This window comes from Chiloscyllium plagiosum, chromosome 14, assembly GCF_004010195.1.
Source record: "Chiloscyllium plagiosum isolate BGI_BamShark_2017 chromosome 14, ASM401019v2, whole genome shotgun sequence".
In the NCBI taxonomy this organism is placed as follows: domain Eukaryota; kingdom Metazoa; phylum Chordata; class Chondrichthyes; order Orectolobiformes; family Hemiscylliidae; genus Chiloscyllium; species Chiloscyllium plagiosum.
In genome coordinates, this window is record NC_057723.1 from 35,678,917 (window position 1) to 35,697,705 (window position 18,789).

The following is an 18,789-nucleotide window of genomic DNA, read 5'->3' on the forward strand; positions in this document are numbered from 1 at the left end:
ACTTGCTCTCATGCAAACAGATGTGTTCATCTCTCAAATTGGTAAGCAGGTATTATCAAATGGACAGCCAGGGAGGTGGTGAATTGCTTTTAATATTCTGGCAGAATGATTGAGCATGAGATGATTAAAAACATGGAATGCAAGGATGGAAAGGGCCATTGACAGGTGGAACTCGCTCAGCAGTCAATAAATACCAAACTAAAGTAATGTAGAATGAGACTCTGATGTGTATTTTCAAATGTACAACAGAATTATTGTAGATCTGCATATAATTTAAATAAATAAATCCAAGTTATATATTTGCAATTATTCAAATATCACCAAAATGATGTCAAGTCCACCCACTGCAGTGACAGCAAGCATTAAAGAAAGTTATTAGGAGTTTCTCAATATAAAAATGAAATGTTTGTTTTCTGCACTTATGAAAGCACTATACACCAGCCTGATGGTCTGTTACTATCTTTTTAAAAACAATTTTACGCTGCATTGAGATTTATTTTAGGATTCAGAAAATGGAAGATTGTGTTCCTGTTTATTCTGAAGTCTGAATTCAAAGCAGACTGTTAGACTAGAGGTAATATGTCCACTTGAGGGCCTTTGTGGGCGGCACGGTGGCACAGTGGTTAGCACTGTTGCCTCACAGCGCCAGAGACCCGGGTTCAATTCCCGCCTCAGGCGACTGACTGTGTGGAGTTTGCACGTTCTCCCCGTGTCTGTGTGGGTTTCCTCCGGGTGCTCCGGTTTCCTCCCACAGTCCAAAGATGTGCAGGTCAGGTGAATTGGCCATGCTAAATTGCCTGTAGTGTTAGGTATAGGGGTAAATGTAGGGGTATGGGTGGGTTGCGCTTCGGCAAGTCGGTGTGGACTTGTTGGGCCGAAGGGCCTGTTTCCACACTGTAATGTAATCTAATCTAATAAGTGTAATATATTGTTTCAAAATGTCTCCAACACACCACTTAGCCAAAAATGGCTCAAAAATTATTGTTTGCTGAAGAAGATCATTATGGCTTCAACTGCAGAGGATGAATAAAGATATTCATTTAGGCATATAACTCTTATCTGGAAGAGAGCTTCTCACTGCACGTATAACATTACAATTCCCATAAAATATACGAATCATTTTTTTATGTGGAGTAACACTACTGCATATATATACCAACATTTCTTTTTGCATTCAAAATTGGATATGCCTGAAATTGACTAAATTTATACTGCAACTATTTGACCCAAAATGCTATGTTGTTGTCCTTTGTTTGAACAGTTAGGCTTCTAGTTTGGTGGCTTATGCAGTAAGCATTTGAACAATCCAGGCTGTGATCTCAGTCCGTATTTTGTTTAATCATCGAAATAGGATAATGCAAGGTTGTTAGTGATTTCCTTAATAGTCCGGGGTTGGTAAGGATACAATTTATTAGGTTTCCCACTTCTAGTCACAATACACTGACCCCTGGAAGTGCACTTATGTGGATCTAAGGTAAGACATATTGTGTTTGACAGTGATACTTCATAGAGGCAAAGTTTTCTGACATTTCCTGTAAAGGTTCACACGTGAATAATAGCAACTTAACATCCTGAAAGCATAACCCTCAATAAACCAACCATCTTCAGTGAGAAAGGAAGAGAGAAAACAGTGAAAATGGAACTCACTTCCAATAAATATATATCTCTCAACTGAAACAGTAGAAAATTGACCTAATGATATAAGAAACTAACTGACCAAGCTTCTCTACTCAATTACGACTCCTTGGCTCAATATTCACTAACATTAGTCTTCTCAGATTTTTTTTTTCTCTATTTAAAATTGTTGTTGTGAAAAGTGTCCTCTGAAATACAATCCACTCAAGCCTTTAAGACACTGCAGCCACTTAGACCTATTGCAATTAATCTCCTAACTCTTCTGACCAATCCAATTGTCATTTCAATTATGACACTGAGAACAGCTCTGTCAAAGTTAACAGCAACTGTACTGCTTTATTGACCATCATCTTGCTCAGCTTCCCTCTGGCCTTTTATACAGTTGACCAACCCATTCCTCTCTATTGCTATTTGACCATGTTTTACAGTTATCCCTTTTCTACCTTCCACCTTCATGACAATTCCTCTTTTAATTGCAAATATGTCCATCCATTTTTTTTCAATCCATTCCATCCATTTTTTTATCCAATTCCCGCAATTCAAATATGTCCCATTTCTCCTTCCTCTCCTATCCCTCTGGTTTCTTTGTCTCCTATTCCTTGTCTAGATGCAATCATTCTTTGGTATTATCTTTAAACATAGTATTGGCTTCCATGTGTATGCTGATCACATCCAACTCCATCTCTGTGCCTTAACTCTTAAAGACTATGTTTTTTTATCTGCCTGGTGTCTGGGAAGAGCCAAATATTTCTTCAACTCAATATTTACAAGACTGAAGGCATCCTGCACCTCAAACACTGATTACATCTCCTTCATCAGCTGCTTGTTCAGACTGAACCAAAAGGTTTGCAAGCTCCATGCTCAACCCTGACTTTGGTTCCCAGGCCTAACTAAGAACGGTTTGCTTCCATGCCTGAATGATTGCTTGCCCATATCTCAAATGCACTATCACTCCAGCCTTATCTATATATTCTTCAGTACTCTCCTCACTAGTTCCTCTGTTCACCCTTCACAAGCCCCACACTCACAGACATTTGAAATCAAAACAGAAAATGTAAGCAATATCATAAAAATGATCTCTGTGGAAAGAGTAGAAAAGTGTCCTGTCATTAGTACTCAAATAAAAGGCCATCAGCCTGAGGTGTGAATTCTGTTTTGTTCTCCACAGATCCTATCTGACCAGTGCATATTTCCAGCATTTTCTGTTTTTATTTCCATTGTCCAGCATCCACCATATTTGGCTTTTACATTCAGAAAGTTGCAGTCTGCACTTCCTTCCTCACAAAGTTTTGTGTTTCCATCACTCCTGTCCACTGTCCACACTGCATTGAGTTCAAGCCCTCTTCTTGATGTTTGAATCCCTGCATGACCATACTCAGTCCTTCTCCAGTTATATGTTCCCAGTTCATATCCTCTTCTCTCCAGATTCTGACCTAATTATGTATAGCGCTCCAACTCCCTCCTGCGTGGTGGAAACTAGCACCTCCTCTAACTATGAAATTCAAATTATTTTTATATTCTTTGATGGTAACTTTGATTACTTTCCCAAACATCCCCTGATCAGTATCTTACCTCTCTCTGAAAAGCAACATGGGAAGGTTTGATATCTGCAAAGTTATTAAATGGAAATTGTTATATATTGAGACATTGGTTAAACCAATGCAATATTTTGGAAATAGTAAGTTCAACATTTTATCACAATTTTTGTCTTTTTGGTTTCTTTAGGTACTTTTATACCAAGGTGCAATGAGGATGGGTATTACAAACCAATCCAATGTCACAGTAGCACTGGACAGTGCTGGTGTGCTGACAAGTATGGAAATGAACTTCCAGGTTCACGGATGGAAGGGACTCCAACCTGTGGTAAGAGCAGCCATAGTAGGGGATTTTTCGCTATTGAGCTGCACTTATTTTCTGGGATAGAGACCTGGGCAACAAACTATTCTTAAAATCCTTCACTGGATACAAATTAGGAAACAATTTGTAAATACATCTTTGGTGAGTACAGTTATATTTATTAGCCCTCCTTTAAGGTCAAGTTTCCCACTTGTCAGATATGGATGGCATCGCTTACTGAGTACAATGAATCAGTTTAGTCAGATCAACCTTTGAAGGGTTGGATATTATTGAATTATAAGGGTTATGAAGTGATTAATAATAGAGAAAGATGGCAAGTCTCAATTATGAACCTGACTGAGACCGTTACTTTGTAAAATACAAAAAAACATCATAACCTAACTTTAAAAGGGCACGATGATACAGGCGACTGTCTTCAGAAATATATCTTAAGGTTCAGTGACAAGTGTGAGAAATTGGTGTTGCTGATTTTGAAGGATAGAAAATTGTAAAATGCTCTATACTATTTCCCGACCATCTTTCAAGAAAAATTAACCCATTTAAAACATGAGACGAAATAAATAGGAACAGGAGTAGGCAGTGTGGCCCATCGATCCTGCTGCACCATTCATTCAGATCGTGGCTGATCTGACATTCCTAACATCACTTTCCAGCCCTTTCCCCGTAACTCTTGATTCTCCTACTGATCAAGAATCGATCTATCTCAGCCTTAAATATACACAAGGACTCTGCCACCAAACTCTCTGTTGCAAGGAGTTACAAAGACCACTGTTCTCTGAGAGAATAAATTTCTCCTCATCTGTCTTAAATTGATGCCCCTTTATTCTGTGATTGTACCATCTGATCCTCAACTGTCTCATGAGGGAAAACATCCTCTCAGCATTTACCCTGTCAAGCCCCTTTAGAATCCTACATCTTTCAATAAGATTGCCTCTCAATCTTTTGTACTTCAGTGAGTACAGAACCAAATGATTGTTCATAAAGCAATCCCTCCATACCTTGCAATGTCCCAGTGAACCTTCTCTGAACTGCTTCCAATGAAATGATACCTTTCCTTAAATAAATGAACCAAACCTGCTCACAATACTCCAGATGTGGTCTCACCAGCATCTTGTACAATTGTAGTAAGACTTTGCTACTCTTATACTCCAACCGCCTTTGAGAAAACAGCCAACATTTCATTTAACCTGGTTACCTGCTGTAACTGTGTGCTAACTTTCTGTGGAGTTTCATGCAAAAGTAACCTCAAGTCCCTTTGTGTTGCAGCTTTCTGCAGTTTTCCTCCATTTAAATAATATTTTGTTCTTATGAACTCCCTTCCAAAATAAACAGCTTTGCATTTTCCCACATTATACTCCATTTGTCAACTTTTTGTCCACTTACTTAACCTATCAATATCTCTCTGTAAACTGTTTGTATCCCTCTCACTATACGCCTTTGCGCATATTTTTGTGTTGTCTGCAAATTTGGCTACACTTTCTTTCTGCAAGTTATTATTTATAAGGGGTTATTGCATGTTTGGTTCATTAAAGAATATAATTAATTGGGTTAAGCATTACTCCACTAATACCACCAACTTCAAGACACAAACAATAATGGAAAAGCATTAAATGTTCACAGTTTATGTGATTTACAATTATACTTGTTTTCTATTCAGCTCAGCTAAATATAGTCTTCTGTATACATGCAGTTCAAAAATGCCCATTACCGTTAAGATCTTAGAGCGCCAATACTTTTAATATAAATGAGAGCCAACTGATTTATAGTTTCAACTGCCTCTTGTTAAATAAGCTTGTTTAATTTCAGCCCGGTCCTTATAAGTTTTAAGTTCACAATGTAGATATTTCTCCCCTTTAGCATTACAAAATATCACCTCCAAAACAATTTCAGCTGAATACAGTGTAGATATATTCACAACTTAATGTGGCACATGGAGTTCATTAACAATACTTGCTTTTTTTTTAAGGCAATGTTTTAAAAGGCTCTCATCTTTCACTTTCAGAAGAAGATCAAGAGACTTCTGGTGATTTTGGCAGTGGTGGATTCCATGTTTTGTCTGATGACCAGGATAATAAGAGGGAAACACAGAATGAAGAAAAAGAGAAAGCATCTCAGGGTGGAGCTAATGAAGATGATGAAGATAGTGAAGATGACAAAGATGATGATATTGGCTATATCTGGTAGTTGCATTAACTGCATCACTAGCTGGAACTGTCATAATTTGCACACTGCTCAACTTCATTCTTATCAGTTTGTCTGTGGTACTGAGGAAATGTTGCATCTGAGAGAAAAAAAGTTTAAAATCTTGTAGATTATAAAATGTTGATCTAATTGGGACCATTTTGTTCATCTGTTGAGCATGCTCAGTACCAAAATACATTTTGAAATGTGTTTCTGCCCAGTTAGAAAATGGAGGAAAAGTTGTTCAGATTTCTAACAAGATTCTTGGATATGAGCAGTACAAATTAACTAGTCTCATTCTGAATTCATGTAGTTTAAATGACTCTTAACATTCACTGTTTTTCCAAAATGAGACATAAGCTATGGAGCCTTCTTACCATCAATTCTTAGACAGGAAAAGAAATGATTGCAACAGAAATTACTTACCTTTATATCACTATACTAAAATACTTTATGTCTTTTAGATATTACACATAGTTTAGACACATGTTCATCATCTTTATGTACATTTATCTTATATTTGTGCATGTCATCATTTTAATAATGAATTTTGCTACAGTAGCTGGCATGTTGGCATGAAAGCATCACAGGTAATTCAAGGAATTGTGACTTTTTCTCAAACTGCATGATATTAAGCTCTGAATATTAATAACGTGTCACAGTATGCAGACTGGATGACCACTTTGCAGAGTACTAACATTCTGTCTGTAAAAATAACCTTGAGGCTTTCTGTTGTCTGCCACTTCAACACACCACTCTGTTCCCTGGTCAATATCTCTGGCTCAGTGCAAAATGGAAGAACAGCATCTCCCCTTCAGCTTGAGGACACTGCAGCCTTCAGAACTCAACATAGAGTTTAATAATATTTGGGGCGAAGTACCTTCTCCCATGTCATTATCCAACCCCTCCCCCACCCCCACCCCCATCCACACACACACACATCAGGCTTTGACATCAAATGGGCTGCTACCACAAACAACCCATTGTCAGCTACTGATTAGTAGCTATTCACTCTCCCTGGCTGGCCTTTACTCATTCCTTTGTTGGTCCAGCTGTTGTCCTTTCTCTCTCTTTGAGCTCCATCCCATCTATGGTTTACTAGCACTGTCCCCCAACCTTCTTGTAGCTACACTGAGTTCTGAAGAAGGGTCACTGGACCTGAAATGTTTTCTCTCCACAAATCCTGCCAATCTGCTGACTTTTTCCAGCAATTTCTGTTTTTATCTTTTAAAAATAATTTGGCCAGAATTTTGTTGTTTAATTCTGAGTTGAAGTGCGCACCCTCACAGTGGCAACCTCGTCCAATCACAAAGTTTGAAGATTGCAGCATTAACTGGGTTGCAGGAAAGGACTTTGCCCTCCATTTGCTCCTGATGATGTGTATGATTGTTTAAAAAGCTACAATTTATTTAGAGACACTCTGTCATGTGGAAGCAATTGAGAAAATGTTGTCCATTGAATTTACTGAAGGAGATGATTGGCTGTGCCTTAGCATTCATTGCAAGTATTACAGTTCTTTTTCACACCCTCCCTACATGTTCTATTATTCTTCTAATCAAGCATTCTATTTCAGAATTTTTATTTGAGCAACTACTCCCACCATGTCCATAGGTCGTGTTGGTGTTTTTCTCACTTTTTTTGTCTTACAATGTGATTTTTTTTCTTCCTGCCCTTCATTGTCTACTGTCCCACATATCTGCCCTGAAAGTACTCACCCCTTTGAATGAAGTAACAGCAGTCCTCTTCAGAGAAGATTACCTGGTCCAAACAGTGGTTCTGGAATCTGAAACCTTCACCTAGATATCATTCTTCCAGCCACATTCCACTACATTGCTATTAAATGGGCACACAACCTCCAAGAAGCCATGTGCCAACCTGGAGCAAGATGATCACTGCAAGAATGGAGCTTGTTAGTTCATCCCATGGGATGTCAGATGTCCATTCTTGTAACTGTTTGTGTTGCTTTGCTGTATCCACCTAATTGAGAATGCATTCCCCTGAAGTCCTGCAATCCTTCATTCATTGCCTCTACATTGAATTCAAGGAGGCCTTGCCTGGAATCCCTTATGAAATTGGTTTATGTGTTCTGATATTCCTATCATTTTTATCTTCTCCAGCCTGTCCTGCAGCTTGTTGGACCTTCCTGGATATTGGTGCAAGGAAGTGCACTTCATTCCATCTCAGCCATTTGCAGCAGGTCTTATGACAGGCCATGGAGACCATTCATATATTTCTGATATGCTGGGCAAACCCTTCTCTTCACAGTCAGTCTCCTGAGGTTATTAACTGTTTGCTGACTGACCTGGGTCTGACACATCTTATGCCCCTAGTTGCACTTTCACACCTACTTCCTCTGGTTACTTTATGCTGTGAGTCAAAACAAATTTCAATTCTTCATCTACAACATCTCTACCCTTTTGAGTGGGAATCCCTGGGGTGTTATACATCTGAAACAATGCATGACATAGTTATTGCTACTGTTACCAGCAATGGAGTAAGTCTTGCTCTTCTGTGATGTTCTGTTCTTGCTCTTCTGTTCAAATATGAAAATCTCTCAGTGGCAGTCTCTAGAGGAAGAATCTACTGTAACTACACAGTTAACTTTGGTCAAACTGAACAATTTTCTATCATAATCAAATACCTTTTGCATCTTTTATAAAGAAATTCAGAGCTGGCAAAAAGACTAAAGAATACATTGCAATATTAAATAAGATTCTCATAAACCCACTGAAGACAGATTGCCATATCTCTATCTATTTTCCAGGCTAATGTGGAAGTGAACTATGCACATTTCTGCCTCTCCCTAGATGGTCAAATACCTGATGATGGGACATCCTGTTCCTATGGCCTACTATTCCCTGGCATTGTGTGCTGGCTTCTTTTGTAGGACAACTACAGTTGCTCCAGTCTCCAGACCTAAGCAAGATCATCAAAATTCATGGTCACCATAATATGTCAGGGAGCAAAGGCTGGGGTTGTAAGAGGTAATTGTACTAGCATGTATTATAGAATGTGAGACACTTACATACGAGTTGGCAAGTGATGCTTCAGGTGGGATAAAGCCCACCATGCTATGTTGCAACATAAATGGCAGTGCATGACTATTGCTTTGGGAAATGTCAAGTGCTTCTCTGAGATTTGACTGTCTGCCCTGTACTACATCTGAAGCACCCATACCTTTGCTGATCTAGTCTGTAAACTTTATCCGAAATGGTATGTGCATTCTTGAAGTTCTGGTTTTAGTCAGAATCCAACTACATTGCTTGTTCTGCTGTACGTGATGTCCCTTCCCTAGTTTTCCAGCCATCCATTGTCAAACATCCACCAGCAGCACTTCTATATCAGTCACCAATGCTCGCCTGATTTGTTCTTTTGCTCCAGTCTGCACATTCTTCCAAGTCTATCTGTTGAACTGCAGATAAACATTTAGAAAAGGAAGCTGCATCCTGCCAGACCTCCTTCCGAAATCATCCTCAATTCCTAATACTTCAAACTGACTACTGGCTTTCCTCTGCCAGCTATATTGAAATTAGCTGGACACCAGATATGATCAGCATCTTCTCGTTTGAGCAGGCATACATTCTTTGCTGTAGTTGTGTGCAAGCAGATTATGAAGAATCAATGGGTAATTTGGACTTTCTTTATGATAATGGCACTTTTCAATGAGTGTTTTGATTAATAATCTGTTATAGGGCAAGATATAATGATAGGAAATTTGATAAGAAATAAAAGCTAACTCTAATAGGCTAAAGCCGGTAATGTTAAACAAGATTTGCTTTGATAGAATTGGTTGTTACCAATGCTGTGTTCAGGAAAGGTGGCTGATGAGATGTTGTTGAGAGGCAAGAAGTCATCAGACCCATGTGTGGACTTCTTAAATGAATGGTAAATAAATAATCTGAAAATGATGCAGTTAGGATGAATGATATGATCAGTACATGTACTTACAAACAAGCCTTTTTTTCATGAAAATGCTCAACTTCAACCCTGATATTTATAGATGTGCATGAAAATATCTTATATGTTAAATAGTTTCAGTGTATGAAGGATTGACCTTAGAAGTGATCTTAAGGAAGCTCCACAGCGCTACTTTTCAAATTCATAGAGTCTGTGTCTATACCACTGCATCAAGGAGGAGGGGGTTTGACTTTGAAGCAGAAATTGCATATTGCCTTCCCTTACTACAACTTGATCAGAATATGTCTAAGTTACTTTGTATACTGTATTGCAGAATGTAGTACAGATTGTGGTAGGAAAGGCACTAAAAATGTTCATTAAACAATTAATTGAAAGGCATGTTATGTAATGCTTCCTTATGTGTAGTTATGAATTGTCCTGCTAATTTGTGTTAACCATTTGTTGCTTATAGAATTCTTACTCTGAGTCTAACTTAGTGTGAAACCAACCTGAAACAAATTGTGCATTTCTTCATTCAATCTATAGGAAGCTATTTGAATTTTCAGGTTTGCATAATTGATTGATTTATTACTTCAACTTAAGAGTATATGATTTCAAATGCTGGTTATAAGGGAACTAAAGAATTCTTCATCATGTGTTAGTGCACCAGTTTCAGAAACATGTAATGGTGAAATGTAATACATACATTGTCAGCCGAATACTGAAATCTAGATAGTTTGCGCATCTTTAAATAGAGGAAGTTGTTACAAGCTAACTGACTATTTTCTTGTAGTTTATTTTATTCTGACGTTACTTTTCTGATCATTTACATTTTGAAGCTAACTGTAAGTCTTCATTTTAAAGTTTGGCTATTTCTCTGTAATGTTGTCAAGTATTTATTCTGGTTATAAAGCTTAAGTCTCTGGAACTGGTTGGTTGTTAGTCGTATAGTGTAGATTGTATCTTGTAGGTATATCAATTTACTAGAGGGAACTTCCACTAGTATTTTTAATCCAGTCTGTCTAGGCTGTGTTCGACAAGAAACATATCATATCTTAGTTGTTCTCACCTATTTCATCCCATTAAGTTTGATGATTTGTCGTTAAAATTTGACCATTTTGTGTTGATGTTACAATTACATTTGCCTTGAATTTCTGTGCGAACCAGTTTCTTCAGAACAACGTGCAGTGAAAGAGTTTTGTGACCACTGAACCTTTGATTTATCACTTGAGTAGTAATGCTAGGACAGCCTGGTGAAAGGCTACACCCAGTGACTCATTCTTGGATTGGGTTAGCTGACACGCTCTGTGCAGTGCCTTGTAGTAAAAGAGCATTCCACATGGAAAGAGAGAGAAAGAAAGGCCTAATGGATGCCACAGTGTTCTGTAAACAAACTCTGCCTGACCAACATGTAGCATCACTGGTAGTTGTTATGACAATGACTGTGAGCTAGCCTATGCCACAAACCTTGCTGAAGAACATGGCTTATGGTCAATATACATAGACAAAATGTCAATCTGCAGCAGCAAAATGACTAGCCATAGTTACTTTCTTCAGTATTTTATATTTGTAAAAACAATATTGTATGACTGTAATCTATATATTCTTTGATCTCATCTGTCAGCATTGCATTTGTATTTATAATTCTCTTTTAGTGCCAGTACCAGAATTCTGTTTTTTCTCAAGTTATTTGTCTTACATGTCCTAGAAGTTAGACTATCCTGATTAATATTTCAATTATTCTGTGTTCTATACAAAGCAAAGTGTGTGCCTTGACTGGCTTTCTGTGTAACTGGTCAGTTAAAAAGTCTTCTATTGTTTTGTTGTTTGTCCCAATAAATCACATACTGCCCATTATCGTTTTCTGACTATCATTTCTAGCAGTGGAAAGCACTTTAGATTCTCTTGTTTTCTTGTTCTAAATGAATGGAATTATCCTTGAACAGCAAGCAGGGTACCCCTGTCCAGTGTAGGAGCAAATTACTGCAGATGCCGGAATCTCTCCTGGAAACTAAAAATTCTGGAGATCGCAGCGAGTCAGGCAGTATCAGTGGAGAGAAAGCAAGCTAACATTTTGAGTTTAGGTGATTCTTCATCAGAGCTCTGACCTAGACTCAAAACATTAGCTTGCTTTCACTCCATGGATACTGCCTGACCAACTGTGATCTCCAACATGTTTTGTTTTCTGTGTCCCTGTCCAGTGGATGTGGTCTTCACTACCACCATTCTGATAACCTTTCCATTAGACTGTAAGAGGTAGGAACAGAATACTCAACCTCACTTTGCTGCTTTATCCCCATAACCCTTGCTTCCTTTAATGATTGGGAATTTGACTATCTTAAGCTTGAATATTTTTAACAACAAACTCGACAGCCCTCAACAGTGAAGAATTCCACAGAGCCGCTCATGTCTGAGAGAAGACATTCCTCCACATCATCTTCGATGGGAAACCCTTTACTCTGAGGTTACACGCTCTGGACTGAGACTGTCCCACAAAACAAACAACCACTCCACATCTACCCTGTCAAGCCCTCTAAGAATCTTACGTATCAATAAGTCTTCTCTCATTCTTCTAAACCCCAATCAGAACAAGCCCAAACTACTCAATCTCTCCTCAAAAGAAAAATCTCCGTACTTAGGATCAACCTCTCTGGTCTGCCTCCAATGCCAGTATATCCTTCCCTAGTTATAAGGAACAAAATGGTTTGCGGTATTCCAACTGTAGTCTGACTACTGCCTTGAAAAGTTTTAGCAAGTGTTATGCACTAGGCCAGACCACTTAAAACATTTTTGAGTAGGTAACCCAGACCATAACTTTGCAATTTGTTTTGGCAAGTGCACAGTGAGAATTATCCAGAGCAAGCTAACTAGGTTGACTACTAGGTTTTAAAACAGACAGAAATTTATTCACAAAATTACACGATGAAACACAAAGAACAGAATAAAGAACCCTACAGAACTCAGTCTATCCAAACTAGACTTAATTATGCTGTGTATACACAATATACACAATCGTCCCAGTAAGCAAATAGCAATCTCTTAAAACAGTTAAAAAATGGAACAGATGCTTACAGGTTGAAGTTAGCAGGGCAGAAAGGGACAGAGAGAGAGAGAGAGAGTTTCTACACAGCTCACCGTTGAACTCCCAACTGGTTCTGGACTGAACTCAACAGCTAGAGAGCTGACCACTCCACTTTCATTATACAGGTCACTTCTAAGGCATGGCCACTTTTTTCCCCAATATGTCAAAGGCTGCAAGATGACCTTATAGAGATTTATAAAATCATGAGGGACATGGATAGGATAAATAGACACTGTCTTTTCCCTGATGTGGGAGAGTCCAGAACTAGAGGGCATAGGTTTAGGGTGAGAAGGGAAAAATATAAAAGAGACCTAAGGGGCAACCTTTTCAAGCAGAGAATGGTGTGTATATGGAATGCACAGCCAGAGAATATGGTGGGAGGCTGGTACAATAACAACATTTAGAAGGCATTTGGATGGTTACATGAATATGAAGGGTTTAGAGGGATATGGACCAAATACTGGCAAATGGGATTAGATTAATTTAGGATATTTAGTTTGCATGGACAGGATGAACTGAAGGGCCTGTTTTAGTGCTGTACAACTCTTAGACTCTATAAGAAACTGGAAATTAAGTTTAAACTGTAGGAGGAGTTGATGTATAGGCAAGATAAAGCTGCATGAGGTTAAATCATTTCAATGTTTTGAATAAAAAGCTGAACCTTTCCTTTCAGCAAAATAACTTGTAGCTGTCCCTACGTTTTCTCAATTTCTACATTACTACATTGCAACCAGGAAGTACTTTGAAGTGTAGTCAATGTGTTATGGAATCTTCTGAGGTCCAGGCAGATGCCAGAACTGCCAGTCTGTCTGTAAATATGGATTGTGAAGCAATGTCAAAAATGTAATCATGTTAGTCTGATGACAATGAAAGTCAGAACCTGAAAAAGGTATTGCAGAATTTTTCCTTCCCTAATGTGATGTTGGCAATGGTGAGTAGGCAGAGAAAATACAACAAGAAAGAAATAATTGAAATGTCAACATTGAGAAACATTTTCTTGATGCACTGTTGACTTAAAAACTTTGCTATTGAGTGGTATATACCTTATTTCCATCCATTTGCATCTCATTAAACCTTCAAATCGCCTAATTTCTAAGCCACTTTCAGTTCTCTTCTTCATCAAGAAATAAGATGGCACAAAATCCTGGTTCAGACACCAGAATGGGTATCTGGCAGCTACAGCTCACAGTTTGCCATACTTCATCCGACTCTGTATCTGCCACAAAATCTCTGCGCACGCCGTGGACAAAATCATCCTTCTCTCTTCATCCACATAAGGCAGCAGCATCAAGCCACCAGCCTCACAATATTCTAATGCCTGGTCTTGATTCACCTCAAACCCAATTTGAGGCTTCCAGCAATTCAGATTCCAAGTTCACCAAGGATTTATACACTTTTGCAAGGTCACTTGATGCATATAGACACGTATGCATCTCATAGATCTCCACAAGATGTCATCATATGGCTTGTCACTTTATTTCTTAACTCTCATTAACTTTGTACTTATTTGGAAGATGGCATGTTCTATGGCTTGCATTGTGCTTTAGCATAGAGAGAGGGAGAGATAGGTATCTTGCCACAGTGGGAGTCCTGAATAGTTAAAGAAGGACATATTGCTGTGTGGCACTGTGCTCTGTCAATGTCACACTGAACACATGTACCAGCAACATATGTGGTAAACACACTAAGTGTAGTTTGTGCAAATGAACATATACGAAAGTCAAAGGTAGGCAGAGCTTAGTTGAGTCAAAGGGGTCTACCATAGGTCAGGGTGTGCAGCCAAAGTCAGTCAAGGGTGTCGTCTGATTCCAGTCTTGGAGGTTGACCATAGTTAGTCAGACACTTGATCCGATCAGAATCCAGAGATCTGTATCCGTGCAGTCCAGAGACTGGGTTCATTGCAGGTGAAGTGCAAACAGTTCAGGAATAACAGGTAGGTCAGACACAGTTCTGTGATGACATCAGTTGCGGGGCTGGGCATTTTATCCTGCAATAACGCAGAAGGATTGATTAAGGAGGTATGCTGAAAGTGGATAAAAGTCCAGTTAGTTATTCTGTAGGAAGAGATAAGGTAGTGAGATGCCCCCAGTGAGTGAGTAGGAAGTACAAAGGAAGGAAGGTTTAGTAGTTTGAGAGGATTAGATGGGTGATAGCTGTTGAGTGGATATGATATATGCAATTGTAAGCATTGTAGTCTATGAAGCTTGGTGAGATAAGTGTGCAGTGGCAGAATTAGAGCAACTGGTGGCCCAGTGAGTGACATAGCAGAGAGAAGATTAGGCACTTGCTCTTGCAAAGTGCAGAATATTGTTAACCTTCTTAGTATACTGCTGGATGTTCCTTTAAATTCGGGGCACAGCCCTGACCCAGACCTTGGGCGACCAAGTGCCAAGACTCTCACAAAACAAAATGCTTTAACAGAAAATGGTAAAAATCAGCTTCAGGAAGTGTTAAAAAGATAACATATAAATCATGCCTCTTTAGGATATCATAACATTGACCAACTATTTGCAAATATGAATCAGGTACAATTTGAAAATAAGGTCTCAAGGGGTTGGGCCCATCACATGATTGTTTGGTTTTTGTCCTACACATGCATCATAATTGTTTGACAGAGAACATGGAAGATTTTCTTATGTAGACCTATTTATATGCAAGTATAAATGGTACAAACATTCCTGTTATAAATGGCAACAGTCAACATTTATCTCCATTTCAAATGAACATTAATCTTAGGTTTTATGATCTGCTAAATGTATATCTCCATCTATTATGTAACAGTAAATTGGCAATTGCCACAATATATTCTTCAGACTGAAGTTTACATTTTAAAGCTAACACTTGATTATCTAAATATTGTATTTTCCAATAAACTGACCAAACTTACAGTTTGTCGACCCAGAGTGCAGCAAATATAAGTTGAGGTGCTTTCATACCACTGAGCCAAACATTTATAGGTGCACGTTTCGGAAGATGAAAGGTTTACCTGTCCATTGGCCAGCTTGGAAACACAACAGCACTAGCCTTGAAAAATGTTGTCTGGATCCCATTAGCAATCATTATATTTTCAGCTGGACTTCTTTGTGTTGTCACAGTTACTGAGTTTTGAGAAGATTGCTCCGTCATGAATTTCCTTGGGATTTCTCCTGCTGCACCATTGTAACTTTGGCAGAAGCTTCAGTCATGTGTATTATTTTGCCCAAGTTAGATGGGGTTACCGGTTCTCATTTTTTTAACCCTCATTCAGCCAGTCACAAGCCATGAAATAGGATCTAATGACAAGGATTTCTTGAGTGAAAGAAAGTGTGCCCAAGAAAAGATAACAAACATGAAACATCTGGCCCACACAAATATGTTTGAGTCCTACAAACAAATAGAATAACAGTTACACAGCTTAAAATACCACTTGAGGTGTTAGATTCTTAACCTGAGACCATAGTTGTTCAGTTGTTGATTATATCTTCAGCAGTGACAACGATATTCTTGACTTCTTGGTAAATGGTTGCTTTCCCAATTTGCTTTATCCTTGGTTGCTGCTTTTGAGATTCTGAAGAAAACTGGTGGAGAGTGAGATTCATAGTCATAGAGTCATACACATCGACAGCACAGGAAAAGGCCTTCAGCCAATCAAGTCTGCATCAATTAAGAACAAGGACCTAACTAGAAAGAGTCGCCCATTTCATAAGATCCCTACAGTGTCGAAAGAGGCTATTCAGCCCATCAAGCCTGCACCAACCCTCTGAAGAGTAGACCCAACCCTCAACTTATCCCCAAAAGCCTTAAACTTACCCTGGTCAATCCACCTAACCTGAATATCTTAGGACTGTGGGAGGAAACCGGAGCGACCAGAGGAAACCCGCATAGACACAGGGAGAACATGCAGACAGCCACCCAAGGGTGGAATCAAACCAGGGTCCCTGGCACCATGAGGTAGCTGTGCTAATCACTGTGCCATCATTCCACACACACCCCTGCCCCACCCACCCCACCATTTCTTGCTTATAAAGATATGTGAAGCTGTATTTCAAATATGACACCAGTGGTGTCAACACTGAAACTTGGCAGTGCCGAGCACTTTCGCCATATAATTCCCTGATGGAGTTGTGAAAACTGGAAGTTTTCATAAGAAAGGTCATTGGTGGACCTATGAATCTCACTCAACAAAACCCTTTAACTGAAAATGAGGAAATTCCACCCTGCGTTACATCATACAAGAACTATTTTAAATTGTCTCATTACAGATATCAGAAAGAAAGATTCAGCCTTTTTGCCTTTTAACAATCTTATAGCCAATCAAACCTCAGTGAAGGGTCATCCCAACCACCACACTAAAGTTCCTTGTTCAGATACACATGTTGCTTTTTGGTAAGTTTCAACTTTCACTCAATGTTAATGTTTCTAATGAGAACCCTCAACAATCTGTTGTCTGAGCTCACTTACTATTTAGCATGTGTTCCTTAAACGTCTTCACTAATAATGGGAAAGCAACCTCTAAGAACCTGCCGACTAAACTGAATTGATTTCTGATGATATTGACTGAAGAACTAAAACAATGCTACATTGTTGACATCAATTAATCCAATGTGCACTATCTTGTCCAGTTGATCTTAAAATTCTCATTGCTACATTCAGAGAGGAGCAACATTAATTTTTAATGAAAAGTCATTGAATGTTACCACCTTACTGTTGAGTATTTCCAGCATTTTCTGATTTTCTCATAGAAAGTCACCATTCACCTCACTGCTATGTGAAAAAGTTGCAGCCTCCTTTTTCCTCCATAATGGTGTATGTGTGTAATAGTGTAAGTGCAAACTCTTCTTTCTCATTCATAAATTGCCAAATGAATGTACTCACAAATTTTATTTAATCTATCACCCCTTTGTCCCCTGACAACACTGGTTCCTGGGAGAAGATGATGGTCCTCCTCTGCACCATATTGTCTCTCAAGACAGCCAGATCATTGTCCTCAAACTGAGGCACAGAGTTTCTCGACTGCCATACCTGAGGCAAATGCCTCAAATTCTCCAGGCAGCTCCGGACTGGCAACCATTTACCAGGCACACAATGGCCTTTTAAATATAGCACTAAGAGATATCCTGACAGTGTTGAGTGGGAGAATTGGGCTAGTGTCAGATGAAGGCACCAAATTATTGAGGTGAGTTTGTGATGAAAGTACAAGAAAAGACACAATCTCACAGAGAGAGAGAGAGAGAGAGAGAGAGAGACCCTCCATGAAACTTGATGAAAATAACACTTAGCTGATTTCTGGTAAGATTCAGCCTGTGGCGATTGCCCACAAGCCAAGGCTAGTTGTGTTTGTGGAGGAAGTGTTGTGATATGGCAGTGAACCCTTCTGCTAATTAAACCAAACACCCAGTAAAGCTCACCTTGTCTCATTAACTGTTACATTTTGAGTGACAGAGAATTCCAAAGTTCCATGGTTTAAAGAGAAAAAACACAATTTATTTTTTAACTCTAAAAGTGAACATTAAACAACAACTATTTACAAGTCTAAGCCTCCTTTCTCTTAAAGGTTTGTTATCTACCTCCAACTCTATCACAATACAAAGAAACATCGATTATCGGAATATCAACTATCCGAATATCGGATTATCCGAAGGAGATCTCGTGGTCCCAATAGAAGCATTACGTCAAAGAGCTGTTTCAACTCTGATCGCGTCTTTTGTTTACAGGTACAATGTTTAAAACCGAACTCAGCTCACTGAAAAGCTGCCGAGTACAATCCTGGACAGTCCAGGCACCGTTTCTAAATGACTGACCTCCCACCCTCTCTATCTCCCCCCACACTTGCACTGGGGTTCTACACAGGGGTGAACCCTAAACCCCCCCCCCCTTCCCCAGATAATCTCTCCAACGCTATCCTGTACAGGGCAAAGGTGGAACCTGTCAAAAAGTTGCAGTAAAAAGGTACATGCAATTTGGAGACTTACCCCATAAAAGCAACAGCAGTCTTACTGTTGGTGTCCAGTCCAGCTGCCCCAGGAGATGGGTGGGGCAGGGGTGCAGGGAGCAGCAGACGGATGTTGAGCGGTGAGTGGGGTGGATGGGGGACGGAATTGGGGCTGGACAGGGAGGTGGGGTTGGACGGGGTTGGGGGCAGGCAAGGGTGGGAATAG

General features: G+C 39.2%; 1 protein-coding gene across 5 annotated transcripts in view; it reads left to right on the forward strand.

Annotated features, from left to right (window-relative positions):
- The window catches only part of LOC122556622 (testican-1-like), a 527,512-nt gene extending 516,093 nt beyond the window's left edge, over positions 1-11,419 (forward strand). For all 5 annotated transcript variants that reach the window (XM_043703533.1, XM_043703530.1, XM_043703529.1 and 2 more), the window contains 2 exons: positions 3,361-3,498; positions 5,495-11,419. In XM_043703533.1, coding sequence (XP_043559468.1) covers positions 3,361-3,498; positions 5,495-5,676 — 320 coding nt within the window. In that variant the 3' untranslated portion in view covers positions 5,677-11,419. The remainder of the gene's footprint in view (positions 1-3,360; positions 3,499-5,494) is intronic.
- Positions 11,420-18,789: the final 7,370 nt, after the last annotated feature.